The sequence below is a fragment of the Necator americanus genome, chromosome IV, assembly GCF_031761385.1.
Source record: "Necator americanus strain Aroian chromosome IV, whole genome shotgun sequence".
NCBI lineage: Eukaryota > Metazoa > Nematoda > Chromadorea > Rhabditida > Ancylostomatidae > Necator > Necator americanus.
The window spans coordinates 6,201,014-6,216,078 of NC_087374.1; the positions used below are offsets into that span (position 1 = coordinate 6,201,014).

Sequence of the window (15,065 nt, forward strand, 5' to 3'; positions counted from 1 at the left end):
GTTGCTTTCCTTGTTTACTTTCCTTCGTTGCTGAGATAATTCTATTTCTCCTTTGAACTGCGCTGAATTGATTTTCAAATAATCGCTTTCAATTATTGACTAGTCGAAGGTACGGTTTTCGGAGAGCATACTGTTTTGCTGGGATAGTGATTTGGAACCGTTCGAATTAAGGATTTTGCGAAACTCATAGTGATTTTTGTGTATTACAACGCTCCATCTACGTCCATATTTCTTTTCACTCCATCTGCTTTGGCTTATACTTTATTTTGGGCATTATAAGAGTGTCAATTTGTTAAATACATGGTTATCGCTATTGAAAGTCTCTTTATTTCGGAGTCGTGCAATTCAAAGTCATATCTTCGGCAATTCAATAATTAAAAGCGATTATTTGAAAATCAATTCAGCGCAGCTCAAAGGAGAAATAGAATGATCTCAGCAACGAAGAAGGAGGGTAAGGTGAAATGCAATTTCTAAAGGGTAAGGATAAACATAATTGGAAATGTGTGGGACATCTGGCTGGCTACATCTCGTAGAAGAAACCCAATTTTCAACTACATAAAGAATGCGTGAACAGAGAGGATCGTGCCAGCTGTGAGTTGTGGAAACCACGAATCATTAACGTTCCTGCCAAAAACAACTCCATGCTAGCACATGTCAAGAAATAAAAACTACTTAAGTGAGAGAGAGAAGTCACAACATAGAATACATATCTAGAAGCAACTTACCTTAGTTAACAGACATCTGAACCTAGAATAGGCAGTGAAACAGGTGCAGCGAAGGTGGAAGTTATCACTTTCACCCATTTACCTCAGGTCGAATAGCTCCGAGTGCCTTTTAACACTAAAGGCCCTCACGCTTGTGAAGGGCCGCCGATTTGGCAGAGGTGGCAGCGGGCTAGCGCCGTGACTTGACCTCCCGCGCAGTCGTTTGAAGACCCCCGATTCGGAATTGGAGAAGATTTCAGGTGGAGTTTTCGTTTAAGGGATGGGGGGAAGGGGGGGGTATTGGCGTAAAAAACGGCCCGAAAGATGCGGCACCGCAAAAGGCTGGCGCGCTCCAGCCGAACTCCTTGTAGAAAATAGTGCGCCAGGACGCCTGAGGTCGTATCTTCCGGGCCGCTTTTTACGGCAATTAGGAAGAAATGGACGAAATCACCCCACTCTCCATAATCTGCTATCCCGTATACGAATACTCCACCTGAAATCCGTACCACCTCAGATTCGTGGAGTGATGCCTTTAAGTAGATTTAGATGGCACCATTGGCTAAACACTCATTTATCTCGCTTATGAATTGAAACTATTCGGAATTGAAGTTGGCTGCGTAGGCGCATCCTCGAATCAGCAGTGTACTTTGTCCTTGAGCAATTAAGCTGCGAGGTCAGTTGAAGGCGAATGATTCTAATCCTAAATTTTCAGAAGCGCTGGATCTGCTGGCACATGAACTTGAACTTGACACATGAACGAAGATAAAAACATGGTTGCAAAATAATATATGATTTTGAGCATTTTGAAGATAAGGTTATCGTTTCGTTAGGCGTTGTGTCATGGCAGTTCCTGTCCCATTATCTGTTGGGACGATTTTCACTGTGATTCCATCCGACTTTGTGAATAAATAAACTAATGATGTGCTCTGGATTTCGGATTTCCCAGCAAGAAGCAGATTTACCTTTAGAATGAAGAAATACAGTAGGAGAACAGCCATTGCTGTTAGAATAACCAATATTCCATAAACAATATCAAATGCAACACCATCCTGAACAGTAAGCAATTGAGTAGGTTTCTTCAGCTTTCACACAATAATTAAGTCACCTACGAAAAAAAAAACCTAAGAATTTCAAAAATGCAGTAACTGTAAAGAACCCTATTCTGTATGAGATTGAAGTACTAGTGATGTTAGAAGCATTGCTAGAGGGCCTGAGATAATGCGAGTTCGCCTGCGATTATCTGTCAGGGAAATCTGTTATCGTTACAATAGGAAATCTCGGGAACAGTTTGTCTGTCTCAAAACTTCCGGATGCTTTAACTCATTGGTATGGAAAACTTAAAGGCAGCATACCACGAATCTGAGGTGGTACAGATTTCAGGTGGAGTATTCGTACACGGGATGGTAGGATTATGGAGAGGGGGGGAGGTGATTCCGTCCATTTCTTCCTAATTGCCGTAAAAAACGGCCCGGAAGATGCGGCGCCACACAGGCTGGCGCGCTCCAATCGAACTCCTTGTAGAAAATAGTGCGCCGGAACGCTCGGAACCGTATCTTCCGGGCCGTTTTCTACGGAAATTAGGAAGAAATGAACGGAATCACCGTCGTCCTCATAATATACAGTGCCGTATACGAATACTCCACCGGAAATACGTACCACTCCAGATTCGTGGGGTGATGTCCTTAAGAACGAGATAAGTAAAGTAACATAGTATATGAACAACTCGGTGGAAATGAATAAAAGTGTGCGAGTATGTTGCTAGAAGTCTCGCAGTTCTGTACAGAAAGCTGGAGGTCACATGGTGTGAGGTCAGCGTGACTATAGCGCGACTGTAGACTGTAGCGCCCCACCACAACAACTCCTTACCAACCTTGTGGCCAGGATGGGCGTACAATGCAGAGCATTCTTTGCTATCCACAGAGATCACACATCTTGCTAAGAACAATTTCTCCCTTTTTCTAATGTTGAAGCAACCATCATAAATCGTGATGACTTCGGCATAACTAATGTCGTCGAATAAAAATGATATTTCTGTTTATCTCATTGCGTATTTTTATGTTACCTTCTGTACTATACCGTAACAGTTATTTCTATGTATGGTCCAAGTTTCATCGAGCTATTTCACTTGGTAGATCACATACGAAACGTCCTTAAGATTTGCATATCAGTATACATCTACTTGGACTAATTACTAGTGCCGACAAGACTCGAGACATATAGGTAAGTGAGTTTGATCTGCCTCTAAATGGCGAATAATCAACAAAACTTCATGGATAATAGCGAATAATCAGCAAAATAAATCCTACAATCGATTCCCATTTCCAGCTAGGTAATTTATGATAATTTAATTTTTCAACCAATCGAAAACAAGGCTATGTAACTGAAGCTATTGAGATTTGGGTTTGCCGTGTTGTTGCACCTGGGTGTTGGGAAGTATGTACATCAAACAAAGAAACAAAAGAAGTTCCTTGATTTTTTTTCCATTCGCTTCCGCAATCTCGAAATCCAATCCATGATCATAGGCAATACCTCTTCCCTCCAAAAAAAAATAGGGCAATTTTTAAAGGATTTATTTTTCATTCTCTTCTAAAACAGAATCATGTTCTGAAGTTCCAATCATAGATAATTTCAAAAAAAAAAAAATTACATCTACACGAATTAACATTTATATGAAGAAATCCCTCTGGAATACGCCGAAATGTGTGCTGCTGTCAACATTCGCAAAATGTAACGTACCATTAACACTATTCCGTTAGCAAGGAAAACAGCAGAAATCAGTGCTGAGTTGGAAGTGATGAAATGGTCGACTATTACCTCATGAAATCTATTATCACAAGTTACGCCCTCAGCATAAAACTCTAACAATTATCGACAAAGTGTTTTTTTATGACTGGCCTCAATGGTCGGAAAACACCATTGAGCTCAACGCTCAATATCAAAAATGATCTGATTAATAGGAATTTCTGAGGTTTTTCGAAGTGTTCCCAATGAAATATCTTCACTAAAAGGAAAATATACGGCAATGGTTGGAAAAAAAAACACTTACTAATGTAATATTTTTACTTAACTTATATTATTTTATTTTAATTTTTACTTTTTATTATTTATTATTATTATTTATTATTTTTACTTATATTAAAAATACTTACTGGCAAAATAGTTACTGAATGCAAAAATTTTGCCTGAATATGAAAAATACGAGATATGCTTCTGAAAAGATTGTAAACTGTAATCGTTGCGACATAATGATAGGACGATAATTCTGGTGAACTCTGTTCCTGTTTGCGTTTGTTTTATGGTACCCACATGAGTGTTTTCAAATAAACAAATAAACAAACATTGTGAAGCTCCGTGAACTGCGGTAGACCTGTACCTTTTTCACTTCATTTTTTTTTCCTTTTCGCTTCAATTAATTTCTCAAAACGTTCTTCCCCAGCCTTTTATTCTCCTGCACTTGACTGCACCTGAATACTATTTGCTCATTTTCTCAGTGAACAAGTAACATATTCGGAATTAAGGAGGATTCACGGTGATGCGCCTGAAGACGAGGTCACTAAAAGGTTACAATACTCTAAGAAAGTTCTCAACAAAATTATTCCTTCTGGAAATAGGCCAACGACCTCACGAGAGCCTGCATAAATTCCTTTGTTTTTTTTTCCTTCGAAATCATACAAGAAGAAACGAAAAAGTAAAAAACAATCATAGGACACGAAATCAAGAACAACAATCACATTTTCTTGAAAAAAAAAGATTCTTATAGAATTTAGCTAGAAGGATTATAAGAACAACGTAGACAGAACCAAACAGGATGTGGCAATTTTTCCTCGCAAAGATTAAGCAGCACAATGCATCCCTCAAAAATAACATTGGTGTTGTTTTGAACCGATGTTGCAATTAAGGGAGTAATATTTCCTATTTTTAAGTGAATTTTTTTCCTTCTGATCTACGACGCACCCCAAAGACTCGTGACTCTTAAGCAATCAGCAGAAAAAAATGGATAATAAAGAATTAATGTGGATCTCTTTTATGCGTGTGTGGTTGAGGATGAGCACGAATGACTGCATGAAGTTGAATATTCGTCTCGAAGACCGTTTTACCGAGGACAAACAGAAGCGATTGCAAAATGCAATGCAAAATTGAAGGCTTGTCACGAGAACGCTTTACCTTAGCTCTTTAATCAATCACATTAATTAACAGGTTGTGCAGCGGAAACCTGTCGATTAACGCCTTAGAATATCGGGCAAATATCAACAAATAATGGTGTTTTTTATTTGAACTTGCGTGTTCAACGTTAAGTGATTTAAAGGCATCACCCCACGAATCTGAGGTGGTACGGATTTCAGATGGAGTATTCGTAAACGGGATCGTAGATTACGGAGAAAGGGGTAATCCCGTCCATTTCTTCCTAAAAAACGGCCCGGAAGATACGGCTTCGAGCATTCCGGCGCGCTACTTTCTACAACGAGTTCGATTGGAGCGCGCCAGCCTTGTGCACGTACCGCATCTTCCGGGCCGTTTTTTACGGCAATTAGGAAGAAATGGGCAGAATCACTCCCCCCTCCATAATCTACGATCCTGTATGCGAATACTAATTCAAAAATAATTTAATTGCAGTTCAAATACCCAAATTTGGCTGAGAATATGTATATCGCAGATGGTTATTGGAGGGACTTGGTCGGGAGGTCGTGGACCATTTACGGTCCGGAATCCTCCCATGTCCTCGGATCTTCATCATCAGGTGTTGAGGTGCAATCTCGTGTAAAAATTCGACATCGTAGCTACTTCTTCATTCAAGTCAACGGTAGATTTCACCCTGATTAAAATGATCATCCACGAGAGAAAGCCGGGGTGAATTAGTATAGACAACTATTTTCGTAAATCAGTTAGTTCACGTTGATTGACACTCACGTGTAGATGTTTGCCTCTATTTGGTTGATGTATAAGTAATGTCTTTTTTTTTTTAAATTTAAACTCGCGCAAACGCAAAGAAAACTTTGACGTTTTGTAATATGTGGTTTGAAAGACATTTTTTCCCCTACAAGAAAGAGTTTTTTTTTATTTTATGCTGATTTAATTTTTGTTAATTTTTAGATCCATAGTATATTATTGGCAAGAATAACTGGACAAGCGTAAATATTTAACAGCTAGTGTTTTATGCTCACAGGTACAAAATTCAGAAGTTATAGTAGTAAGTATAGTAGTATAGTAGAAGAAATATGTATTTGTGTGAAAAAACTTTTTTGTTCCTTTTCTAATATTCACAGAATGCCTCACCCAACCATGTAACAAAATAGACCAAGGATTCCTTTCCTATTTGTAAAAAAATATTACAGGTTTCCTTAATTAAGCATTAAACATCAGATTAAACTATTTATACATCAAACTATTTAAGTGAATACTTTTTAGCTAAAACTGCACCTAAATCTTATTCTACTTTTTTAATTTATGGTGCTTCCTCAGGCGCTGGAAATATGCAGAAAATAAGGTGTAGTGAATAATTCTAATTTTCTATTTCCTAGTTAGACTTGATGTTTGTGTTTTCCAATTCAGCAATCGTGAATTGTCGTATGGATCTGGAGATCCGCCTCTTTTATGCCGATCTCCCTGATCTTTTGTGCCACGTTGATCCTAGATAATTCGAAAAATCAGAATAAATGACTCAGAAGTGATGCAGGAGTACAGCACACACTCAGTTTCCGAGAAAAAAATCTTTAAAAAATCTAATCTAAAATCTGAAAGGAACTAAGATAGTGTCAATGGTTCCACCAATGTGCACCTACAGGTATTTAAGTATGCATTTATTATTAAGTATTCAAGTAAGTATTTCCCCAAAAATGAAGCGTTCCAGATCTAAAAATTATATCTATATACGTTTTTTGGTTGGTTGAATAGAAATAAATGTACAGCTATGAAAAAAAAAACTGCTAGAATACATAGCGAATCACAACGACGAGAATATTCTTGAAATTTGGTGCCAGTTGGAGATCTCCCAGATCCATACTAAAGCAAAAGTCACCCAGTATCTCCTCGTAGGCAAACATTGTTTTTTTCCTTTTTACCTTAAGAAGAGATGAATGCAGTAAACTTTCTGAACAAACATCTTTCTGAAAGAACAATCAGTTACATTTTTCAAACACTAAAACAGCTATCTACCTTCAAAACCTCTACCTGGAGATTCCTTACGTCTTTGTCCAAAACTCTCTACTTCACCTCATCAAAGACAGCGTATCACGAAACTGACGTAGTTGGGAAATTCTATATTTTCCCACAAGTTCCCCAGCTACATGATGCCCTGTTTTTAAGGAAGACTTAAGAGCAGGGCATTATGTAGCTGGGAAACCTGTGGGTGGCAAACAGAAACACTTACTGTTGAGCTTCTACAACTGGAAAAGTGCACGCTTTCCTTCATATCATGGGTTTCATTCCATCAAGAAAAATATATCCTGACGGATATACCTGATGCTTATTACTTTTTATTCACTAGTTTCTATCATTTGTGGCCTATATCCGGAGCGATATCCGAAAACATACTCGAACCGCTCAGCTCAATCTTCTTCAAAGTTCAAACCGCGACATAACTTCCAGACATTTGACCATCTTTTTTTCCATGTGATGTTAAAACTCGTTCTAAGAAGATATTTATTCACACATAGTTTCATCGTTTATCCTCTTTCTCAGAGCTCTAAGATATCAGAAATAAGCTGCTCGTGTTGTGTACGTCAACGTATCAAGTAGAGACTAGAAAAGCAGGGACGGACGAGTTTGATTCTTTCATTTGCCTTCCACCCTCTGATGTTTTCCACATATTCAAACGTGAAAATTTTGTTGATCTATCCGAACCCCGTAGGAAATTTGTAGTGAACCTAGCGCACCGACCACGAAACTTCTATGAATTCCCCATGCTGCACTGTTGTGATGGAGTTTTAACAGAGCATTGTCGATTTTCCCAAGCGTCAAAACGGTTTAAACATTAATGCAAATTTCCAAGCATTTTTCCAAACTCAAAGAAGCATAGAAGAAGCAAACCGCCATCAATTCCAAAGCAGAAGGCATCCTAAAAATTCGAAAATGAACTTAGAGTATTCCTAAAATAGTAGCAGATGTTTTCATAGGAATGAACTGTATAGAAAAGAAAAAACTGCTAACACGATAAGCAGAGATCATTGAGAAAATAACAAATTACAACGGAGGAGTAGAGCATGCAAATGAAGTGATATACATCTTAGATCCAAGACTAACAAGCAGACCACCAAGTACCCATTTGGAGGTTTTACCTAACTAATCCAATTGTTGTCCCAAAGTTTTACGCAGGGATAGTCTATCACCTTCTTCATAGTAAATTTTTCTTCAGTGGAAGAAAATAACACAGTTCAAAAGCAAACTACCAATATCATAAGCAACTGAAATTTTTTCGCTTCGTTACATTCTGGAGAGGATACTACAATAATCAACATTACTAAAATGAAGTTTGTGAACCTTGTAATCAGCATATTGAAGATTTTCACTACAGTACTGGGGAAGAAAATATCATTTGATACGTTAACGTGAAACAGCACGAGCTTCATACAATTATGAACTCATGTTCGAGTTAGTGAAGTAACAAAAGAAGAACTCAAAGGGAAAGATAGCAAATCCGGCTTAGCGTAAGCAAGAAGCGAAAGACGGTCTCCGTTATATCCGCCGAGACCCGACCTGTTCTCGGTGCATGAAGTAATCTTCTACAACGCATTGAATTTCTTTCTTCAATTAGGACGATACATGCATAAGACAGACCTGAATGTTGTAGGACAGGTGAACAACACTTTTGCAATCCATATCGCATAGAATACACCGATTGTTAAGGAAGAATGAAAGGAACAAAGCTCCTGCCTTTTGCCAACAAACTGCTAGTTTGTTCATGCTCCCATATGGAAAAAACTTGAACAGTCTAATGTATAATTACAATGAATGCAAAGTAAACAAGAGGAAAAGGGGAGACTGTAGCAACATTCTTAGGGACTTTACAAATATGGGGAAATTTGTAGAGAAAAGCATGCGTTCGCACCATTCATATCACAGCATCTTTAACATTGTCGAGTTACTGAAGACTACAGATGTATGGACTTCGTATAGTCGTATTCGATCGTTGGAATAACAGCCTGAAAATGTCTCAATCGCATTTAGGGTGACCGAGTACACTTTTAAAGCAAAAGCTAGCAGAACTAATACCAACATTTTGAAAATGGTAGAAAAAATAATGCACGAGAAATGCGGAATTTTAAAGGTACCGACTATGTGTTGTTAGTCATGTCAAAGAAATAAGTTGCTAAAATAAGAAAATTTCTACAAATAATCTACCAACTGCTACGTTCATCCATGACGTCTTCTATTTCAAATGAAAAAAAAACTGCATAAGAAGAGAGAAGAAATAATAGCATAATAAAAATAGCAAAACGAGCTTAAGTGGTCTCGGTCTTTACCTTGGAGATAGAGAGAATTGTCGTACCTGTACAAACTTAAGGAAGATAAGCAGGTACTCGTGCACCCCGAGTTCTTTCCCATTCTCCGCCAATTGATCAAGCAAACGTTTCATCATCTTCATACAATGATAATAATCGGTTAAACGCTAATTAATAATAAAACTGAGAGAAATAGATGTAATGAAGAAGTACCTCTGCATGTCGACATGGATGTACAGTAGGCATATCACAATCAATATGAGGATGCCCTTCTACGGTTATAGTTTTATTTGCGTGGTCCTAAAATAACAATAAAGTAGTGAATAAATGAAAAAAGAGGCTATTGAAAAAGTAGTGTTAAAGCATACAGCAGAAAAGTCCTCGTACGTCTGCTCCACAGTTAAAGGTTTACGATTTTCATCGTACCCCATTAAAAACAATCTTGGTACCTAAAAATAATACTGAAGTGATCCCAGCTTTAGAAAAACGGTAGAAACTTTTCCGTTTAAGAAAAAAGAGCGTAGAGAAATAAAATAAAAACAGAACAGAAAAAAAGCAATATGTGACCTGATAATACTTGTCGTACGTAATGTGCAAGTCATAAGTACGTGGCTTTTCCATTTCAGCAACTGCCACTGAACGTGAGGCAACATACCTAAAAGGGGTTGAATATCACCACAGAGTTGAAAAAAGTGGCAAAAAATATCAAATAATGTAAAGAAGTAATTATAATCATAAACCTGTTTGGGTCAATGTCCTCTAGACCACCAGACTCAACAAAATCATCAAGATCCATAGCCGGTTCATCCTCATCGTCACCGTCACCATTCGAATTGTCATTTACCTAAAAATAAAGTAGGATTAGACGTAAGAACTACTGTAATGACAGTCCAAAATTTAAATAACGTCTCATTCGTATCTTTCGAAGATGCACCAGAATCTTCATATAACTTCCCTCTAGCGTATAGTTTTCACGTAACACGAAACAATAACAATTTAACATAAGGTAGTCGAAGTTGTGAATATCACAAAGTTGCGAAACCACGATTTCATGGCTTCTTCGCCGTGATTCATGGACACGTAACTGCGCACAATCAGGCTACCAATCCAATAAAAACCTATGGAATTCTTTTTTTTTACACATGACGTTTGTTGCACAAACAACAGTAATGTCTGTGATTTGCTATAATTGTCTCTCCAAGCAACCAGAAGTTAAAGTTGCACACCCCAAAACTAAATAGCAAAAGTGCACAGGATTTTAGAATTGAAAAAGACAATAGATCTGGTTAGAAAGTATCGACGAATCCAGCACTTAAGAAATTTGTACTCATGATCAAATTTGAGAAGTTTGTACTCACTATCAAAAAAAAAACCCTTAAGAATGTTTTCCAATCAAGTTGTTTCGGTTAAAAACAAAAATCAGATCTTTGATCCTTGCTTACAGTTTTCAAATGTATTGGAAAGCCAAAATATCGTTCTCACTTCTCTTTGAAAAGCGCCATCGTCCTAATAGTTCCTTGAAGCTAGAGAAAAATTATCAAAAGAGACTTTGTAATCGGAACACTCGGTTTACTGGATCACCTTACGTTTCTTACGTTACATACTGGTTAAAAGACACAGTATAGAGAAATATTTTTTTAAAAATCAAATTCTCTTCTTAGAAGCTAGAGGTATTATACAAGTGAAACAGACGCCATGAGAAGTCTGTTATTGAGATCACAGAAATGAAATTTTAATTAATTTGCTGAAAAAGCGGTAAAATCAGAAAAGCAAAAACTTCCATATATGTGACGTTTTAAACCGAATACTTGCAGAATATACATAAAAACTAATTATTAGGAGTTAGACACAGCTTAAAACCGAATCATATTTGCAAACTAATAACAAAACTAAACAGAAAAACTAACTGTCGCACACAATTCAACATTTCGAGCTTGTTCGCTTCCTTCATGGCCAAAATGATGTGTATCAACCCAGCCACTGTCTTCATCACCAGCAAACCCGTCTTCTGCGCCTATTTCTTCCGATGACAAAATCTGTAACCAATAATGAACAGCTCACAAAAAGTTGTGATCAAAACCTTACTAAGAAGTTTGAATAGACACAAACTTTCTCCTGGCTAGCGTCATATTCCATTTGGCGGCATCTTTTATGACAGGGTACATTACGCACAATGAGAAACTGCTTGTCTTCTGGCAGATATGAACGCATCCTAGATTTTATCGGATGATTCTTTCGTGAAAATCACGCTGACAGTGATTGAGAACGCAACTACCTGCTCGGATCAGCTGCCTTTGACCATTTCCATGTAGAGCAATGGTGAACGAGGTGATCTCCAGCGATGACAAACTCTTCTGGCGTCAGCACCCCGGTCTCTCGAAATTTGCTTTCCTTCAACACTGGAGTAAGCATTTCGCCAACACTGAGCGCTGTGCTCTTCAAGTTGTTCACGAGATTCTGCATGTCCATTTGGGCACTGGAAACTCATGATTAATAACTGATAGAAATATTTCACGAAAAAGTACAAAGCGTAAGCTCCTCCAAAGTCCTTCAAAGAAATTTGAGAGGAAAATGCAGCTGGTGATGAGGGGACCATTTAATCGCGCTCTTATTTTTGGAGGCGAATGACTAAATCAGTCGGTACTCTAGGACCTAATTATTAGTCTTAGAGGATCTATGACAAGTAAGTTAAAGTTGCTGCGAGAAAAAAGGAGGATAGAGCTTCCAGAAACTTCCAGGGCGCGGTCAAGTGGTCCTACGATGACCATATTTCCCACAAATTGAATGTTAATGGCGTCCACGTGAAAAGAAGAACCACTAGGGCTACTCTGGTCAGCGATCCGGAGAAATGGGAAGATTAGTAGCGCCCGCTCGAACGAATCGACGAACAACGGGAGTCAAGGCGAGCAAGTTGCAACGCTACAGGCAGAGGGACAAAATTAGCACATGAGAGTGATACGAACTACACAGTAAACAGGATTACTGTTGGTACAAGGAGAACAACGAAGACGAAGTTGACTCGAGAAAAATGATTACTGTTAGCATTGACGTCAAATATAAAGTTGTCCGCATTCACGTAAAATGTTCAAAAAGTAATTTTTTGCAAGTTTGTTGCTGTTGTTCGTATAACTGTTCCATTTTAGTGTCTCGGCGACAAATTTCTAATTTATTTAATTTCCACCTCGAATTCATAGAGGCCATAGCTTTGGAACATGTCGCTTAATGACAAGCCTCCTTTTGTTATGTTGGAAACGAGGTTGGTTTCTATTTCAGAGAGTTAGTTTTGTTGTTCAGAGTAGTTTTTGTTGTTTTTTCTCAAATTTTTATTTAAGTATGGGCAAAATCTGCCTAGAATTGTACTGGGATCATGCTCCAAAGACATGCAGAAACTTTAGCGAATTGGCTAGAAGAGGATACTATAACGGCACCATGTTTCACAGGATAATTGCTGATTTTATGATTCAAGGAGGCGATCCTACGGGAACCGGTGATTTGGTGGTTATGTTTGTACATGAAGTTCTCAATCTATGACGTAGGTTTCAGGAAGAGGCGGAGCTTCAATCTATGGTGACAGATTTGCTGACGAAATCTCCGAGAAGCTTAAGCATACCGGAGCCGGGATTCTATCTATGGCTAACGCTGGTAATTTTTATCTCTGTATATGTTGTTTTTTTCTATGTTTTCAAGCTTGCACACTACTGTTTACTTCCTCTAGGGCCGAACACCAATGGATCACAATTCTTCATTACACTTGCTCCCACTCAGCATTTGGATGGGAAGCATACAATTTTTGGCCGAGTTGCAGCTGGTATGAAGGTATGTTGTCTTCATCATAACTGAACTAAGAGATCAATTTGAAAATTTCAAAGAAAAACGCGGAATCCTGTTGTAAAAGTTACATTTATTCGAAGTTTTGCCGCTGTTTTGAAACTTAAATGAACGCTATGTATGATCTTTGAGTGACTTACTTGGAGGTTTCAAGTAAGGCACTTAAAGCTGTAAAGTAAGAACACCTAAAGCAACCTAAATAAAAAGTGAGTGTTAAATACATTTACAAGACATTTTACGCTTAACATTTGATAAGTGCTGCAGGTAATCGAGTTTAAGGATTTTCAGTGTTTTTTGACGTAGCATGGTGCGTTACAACTAATTGGCGATTATCGACCTAACGTCATCCGATAGAATACGATCGATAACCACCATCACATGTCTCGCTGAAGATAGAGGCACCTGTTGTACTACAGTCTTTTATGAACTTGACTATTATCGTAGTTAAGCACGAAAATAAGTAATTTGTGGGAAGAATATGAGAAATTTCGAAAAGGTCATTACCATCGTGACTTTTCGCCCAAGATTTTGCACTCTATTGAAGCGCGTTGAGGATCTTGCTGTTTGACCTACTAGGAGTTATCTTAAACCGCTCTTATCTTTCAAGCAACTGCCATTTGGTAGCAATGCCATCTAATTTGTGAATTTCTGGACCTATAAGATGCCAACAGAGTTTGCGGCGGCGCGAATCTTCCTGGTGTCTCCACGAATTCGCGACAATTGGTTACAATTTGTGGCAATCAGCACATAGGCCCGACATCATCAAATCTGTAGAAACATCAGACCCTGCTAACACCTTTAGTTATGGTTTTGATGCCATAAACGCAGCCCACGGAGGTTACGTTTGGAACCCTGTTATCGAATTTGTTTTCTGCAGCAGCTCACTTCTCTGCCGCTAAGAATACCTACCTAAGGTAATTTCAGTCTTACCAAAAATAACTTTGTAGTTCCTTTAACGATATACGGGTCACATCCTCCATCTCTGTCTTCGTGATATGTTAGGCTCCTGTAATGAGAGTACTTTTTCCGTCTGGTTTTAATTTCCTCATTTTTACAGGTCGTTCAAAATATGGGAAAGGTCGACACCGACAATCAAGACCGACCACGTGCAGAAGTACGGGTAATAAAGGCTTATCCGAGCGATGATTCAAGACTGAGCTGATGTCTTACATGAGTACTTTCAAATAAAGAATAGTTTTCAGAAACCGACTCTTTTGTACTTCTTAATACTCAAGTTTTTCTTTCTTCTTCATTCGTCTTCCACAAGTCATTTTTGTCCATGAAATCTTTTTGTACTCTGGATTTTCTTATTTAGAAAGTTCTGAAGTGATCAGGTCGATAATAGCCGTGTTTGTACAAATTAAGTGGAAATTCTTTTATTTCATGCTATTGTTTTTCATATCGTTAACATTTGTTCCTTGTCTTACAAATAAATTCACGTTGTAAAGTAGTGTTGAATAGTGGTAGTGCAATAAAAAAAAGAATTTTTTTCGATATGGTTCTGGTGTAGCGCAATTGGTAAGCCGTTCCGCATGGTCGACAGTTCGAAACCAGCCTAAAGCCAACCAAGTTCTTCATCCTTCCGGCATTCCAAGCGGGTTGATTAACGCGAGACACTTTGTGCTCTTAGTTTGGGAATTGGTAATGGATGTACACGGCGAGTCCAGGGCAAGTGGACGAATGACGCGGCTCTTTGGGAATTTTAAAAATTATCTCTTCATACAGAAGTTGAGAGATAAACTGCCAAAAAAACCTCGCCTGTCACTATTCATCTAGGTGGATTTCAAGGAGTTTTACAGTTGTATCTTAGTCCTTACTCTTACCCTGGTCCAGAGATTTTGTATGAGCGTATACTTGCTTGGAATCGAGAAAAACAATGAAGACAACTGATAGCAATAGATAAACAGTTACGACCATTCAAATCCCAGCATAGGTACGAGCCTCCCATATACATTTACGAGTTGCTGAACACCGACATCTATAGAGTAATGGTCTTGAAGGCAGCGTACTGAAAGATTTTCTTTTTGTTCAATTCACACTAGTAATAAGTCGCGTTCGGGCCGATATCTACAATTACAACATAGAAAACATGAAA

The 15,065-nt window shown here is 38.2% G+C and overlaps 3 protein-coding genes across 5 annotated transcripts; 1 reads left to right on the forward strand and 2 right to left on the reverse strand.

Annotated features, from left to right (window-relative positions):
- Positions 1–8,281: 8,281 nt before the first annotated feature.
- RB195_000495 (uncharacterized protein) lies at positions 8,282–8,751 on the reverse strand (the record flags this gene model as incomplete). Of its 2 annotated transcripts, XM_064196877.1 has the most annotated exons (3): positions 8,282–8,422; positions 8,478–8,621; positions 8,749–8,751. In XM_064196877.1, the coding sequence occupies 3 exons, from the start codon at positions 8,749–8,751 to the stop codon at positions 8,282–8,284; spliced, it is 288 nt and encodes a 95-aa protein (XP_064052758.1). The 2 variants fall into 2 exon arrangements, with proteins under 2 accessions (XP_064052758.1, XP_064052759.1); XM_064196878.1 differs by lacking the exon at positions 8,749–8,751 and having other exon boundaries at positions 8,478–8,603.
- Positions 8,752–8,791: 40 nt separating this feature from the next.
- RB195_000496 (uncharacterized protein) lies at positions 8,792–11,611 on the reverse strand (the record flags this gene model as incomplete). The annotated part of the gene is made up of 9 exons (XM_013441524.2): positions 8,792–8,842; positions 9,190–9,279; positions 9,356–9,442; positions 9,511–9,591; positions 9,710–9,797; positions 9,883–9,986; positions 11,050–11,178; positions 11,252–11,354; positions 11,418–11,611. The coding sequence occupies 9 exons, from the start codon at positions 11,609–11,611 to the stop codon at positions 8,792–8,794; spliced, it is 927 nt and encodes a 308-aa protein (XP_013296978.2).
- Positions 11,612–12,354: 743 nt separating this feature from the next.
- Positions 12,355–14,253, forward strand: RB195_000497 (uncharacterized protein; the record flags this gene model as incomplete). Of its 2 annotated transcripts, XM_064196879.1 has the most annotated exons (6): positions 12,355–12,398; positions 12,475–12,629; positions 12,686–12,784; positions 12,858–12,958; positions 14,028–14,090; positions 14,173–14,253. In XM_064196879.1, the coding sequence occupies 6 exons, from the start codon at positions 12,355–12,357 to the stop codon at positions 14,251–14,253; spliced, it is 543 nt and encodes a 180-aa protein (XP_064052760.1). The 2 variants fall into 2 exon arrangements, with proteins under 2 accessions (XP_064052760.1, XP_013296977.1); XM_013441523.2 differs by lacking the exon at positions 14,173–14,253 and having other exon boundaries at positions 14,028–14,132.
- Between the last annotated feature and the right edge of the window lie 812 nt (positions 14,254–15,065).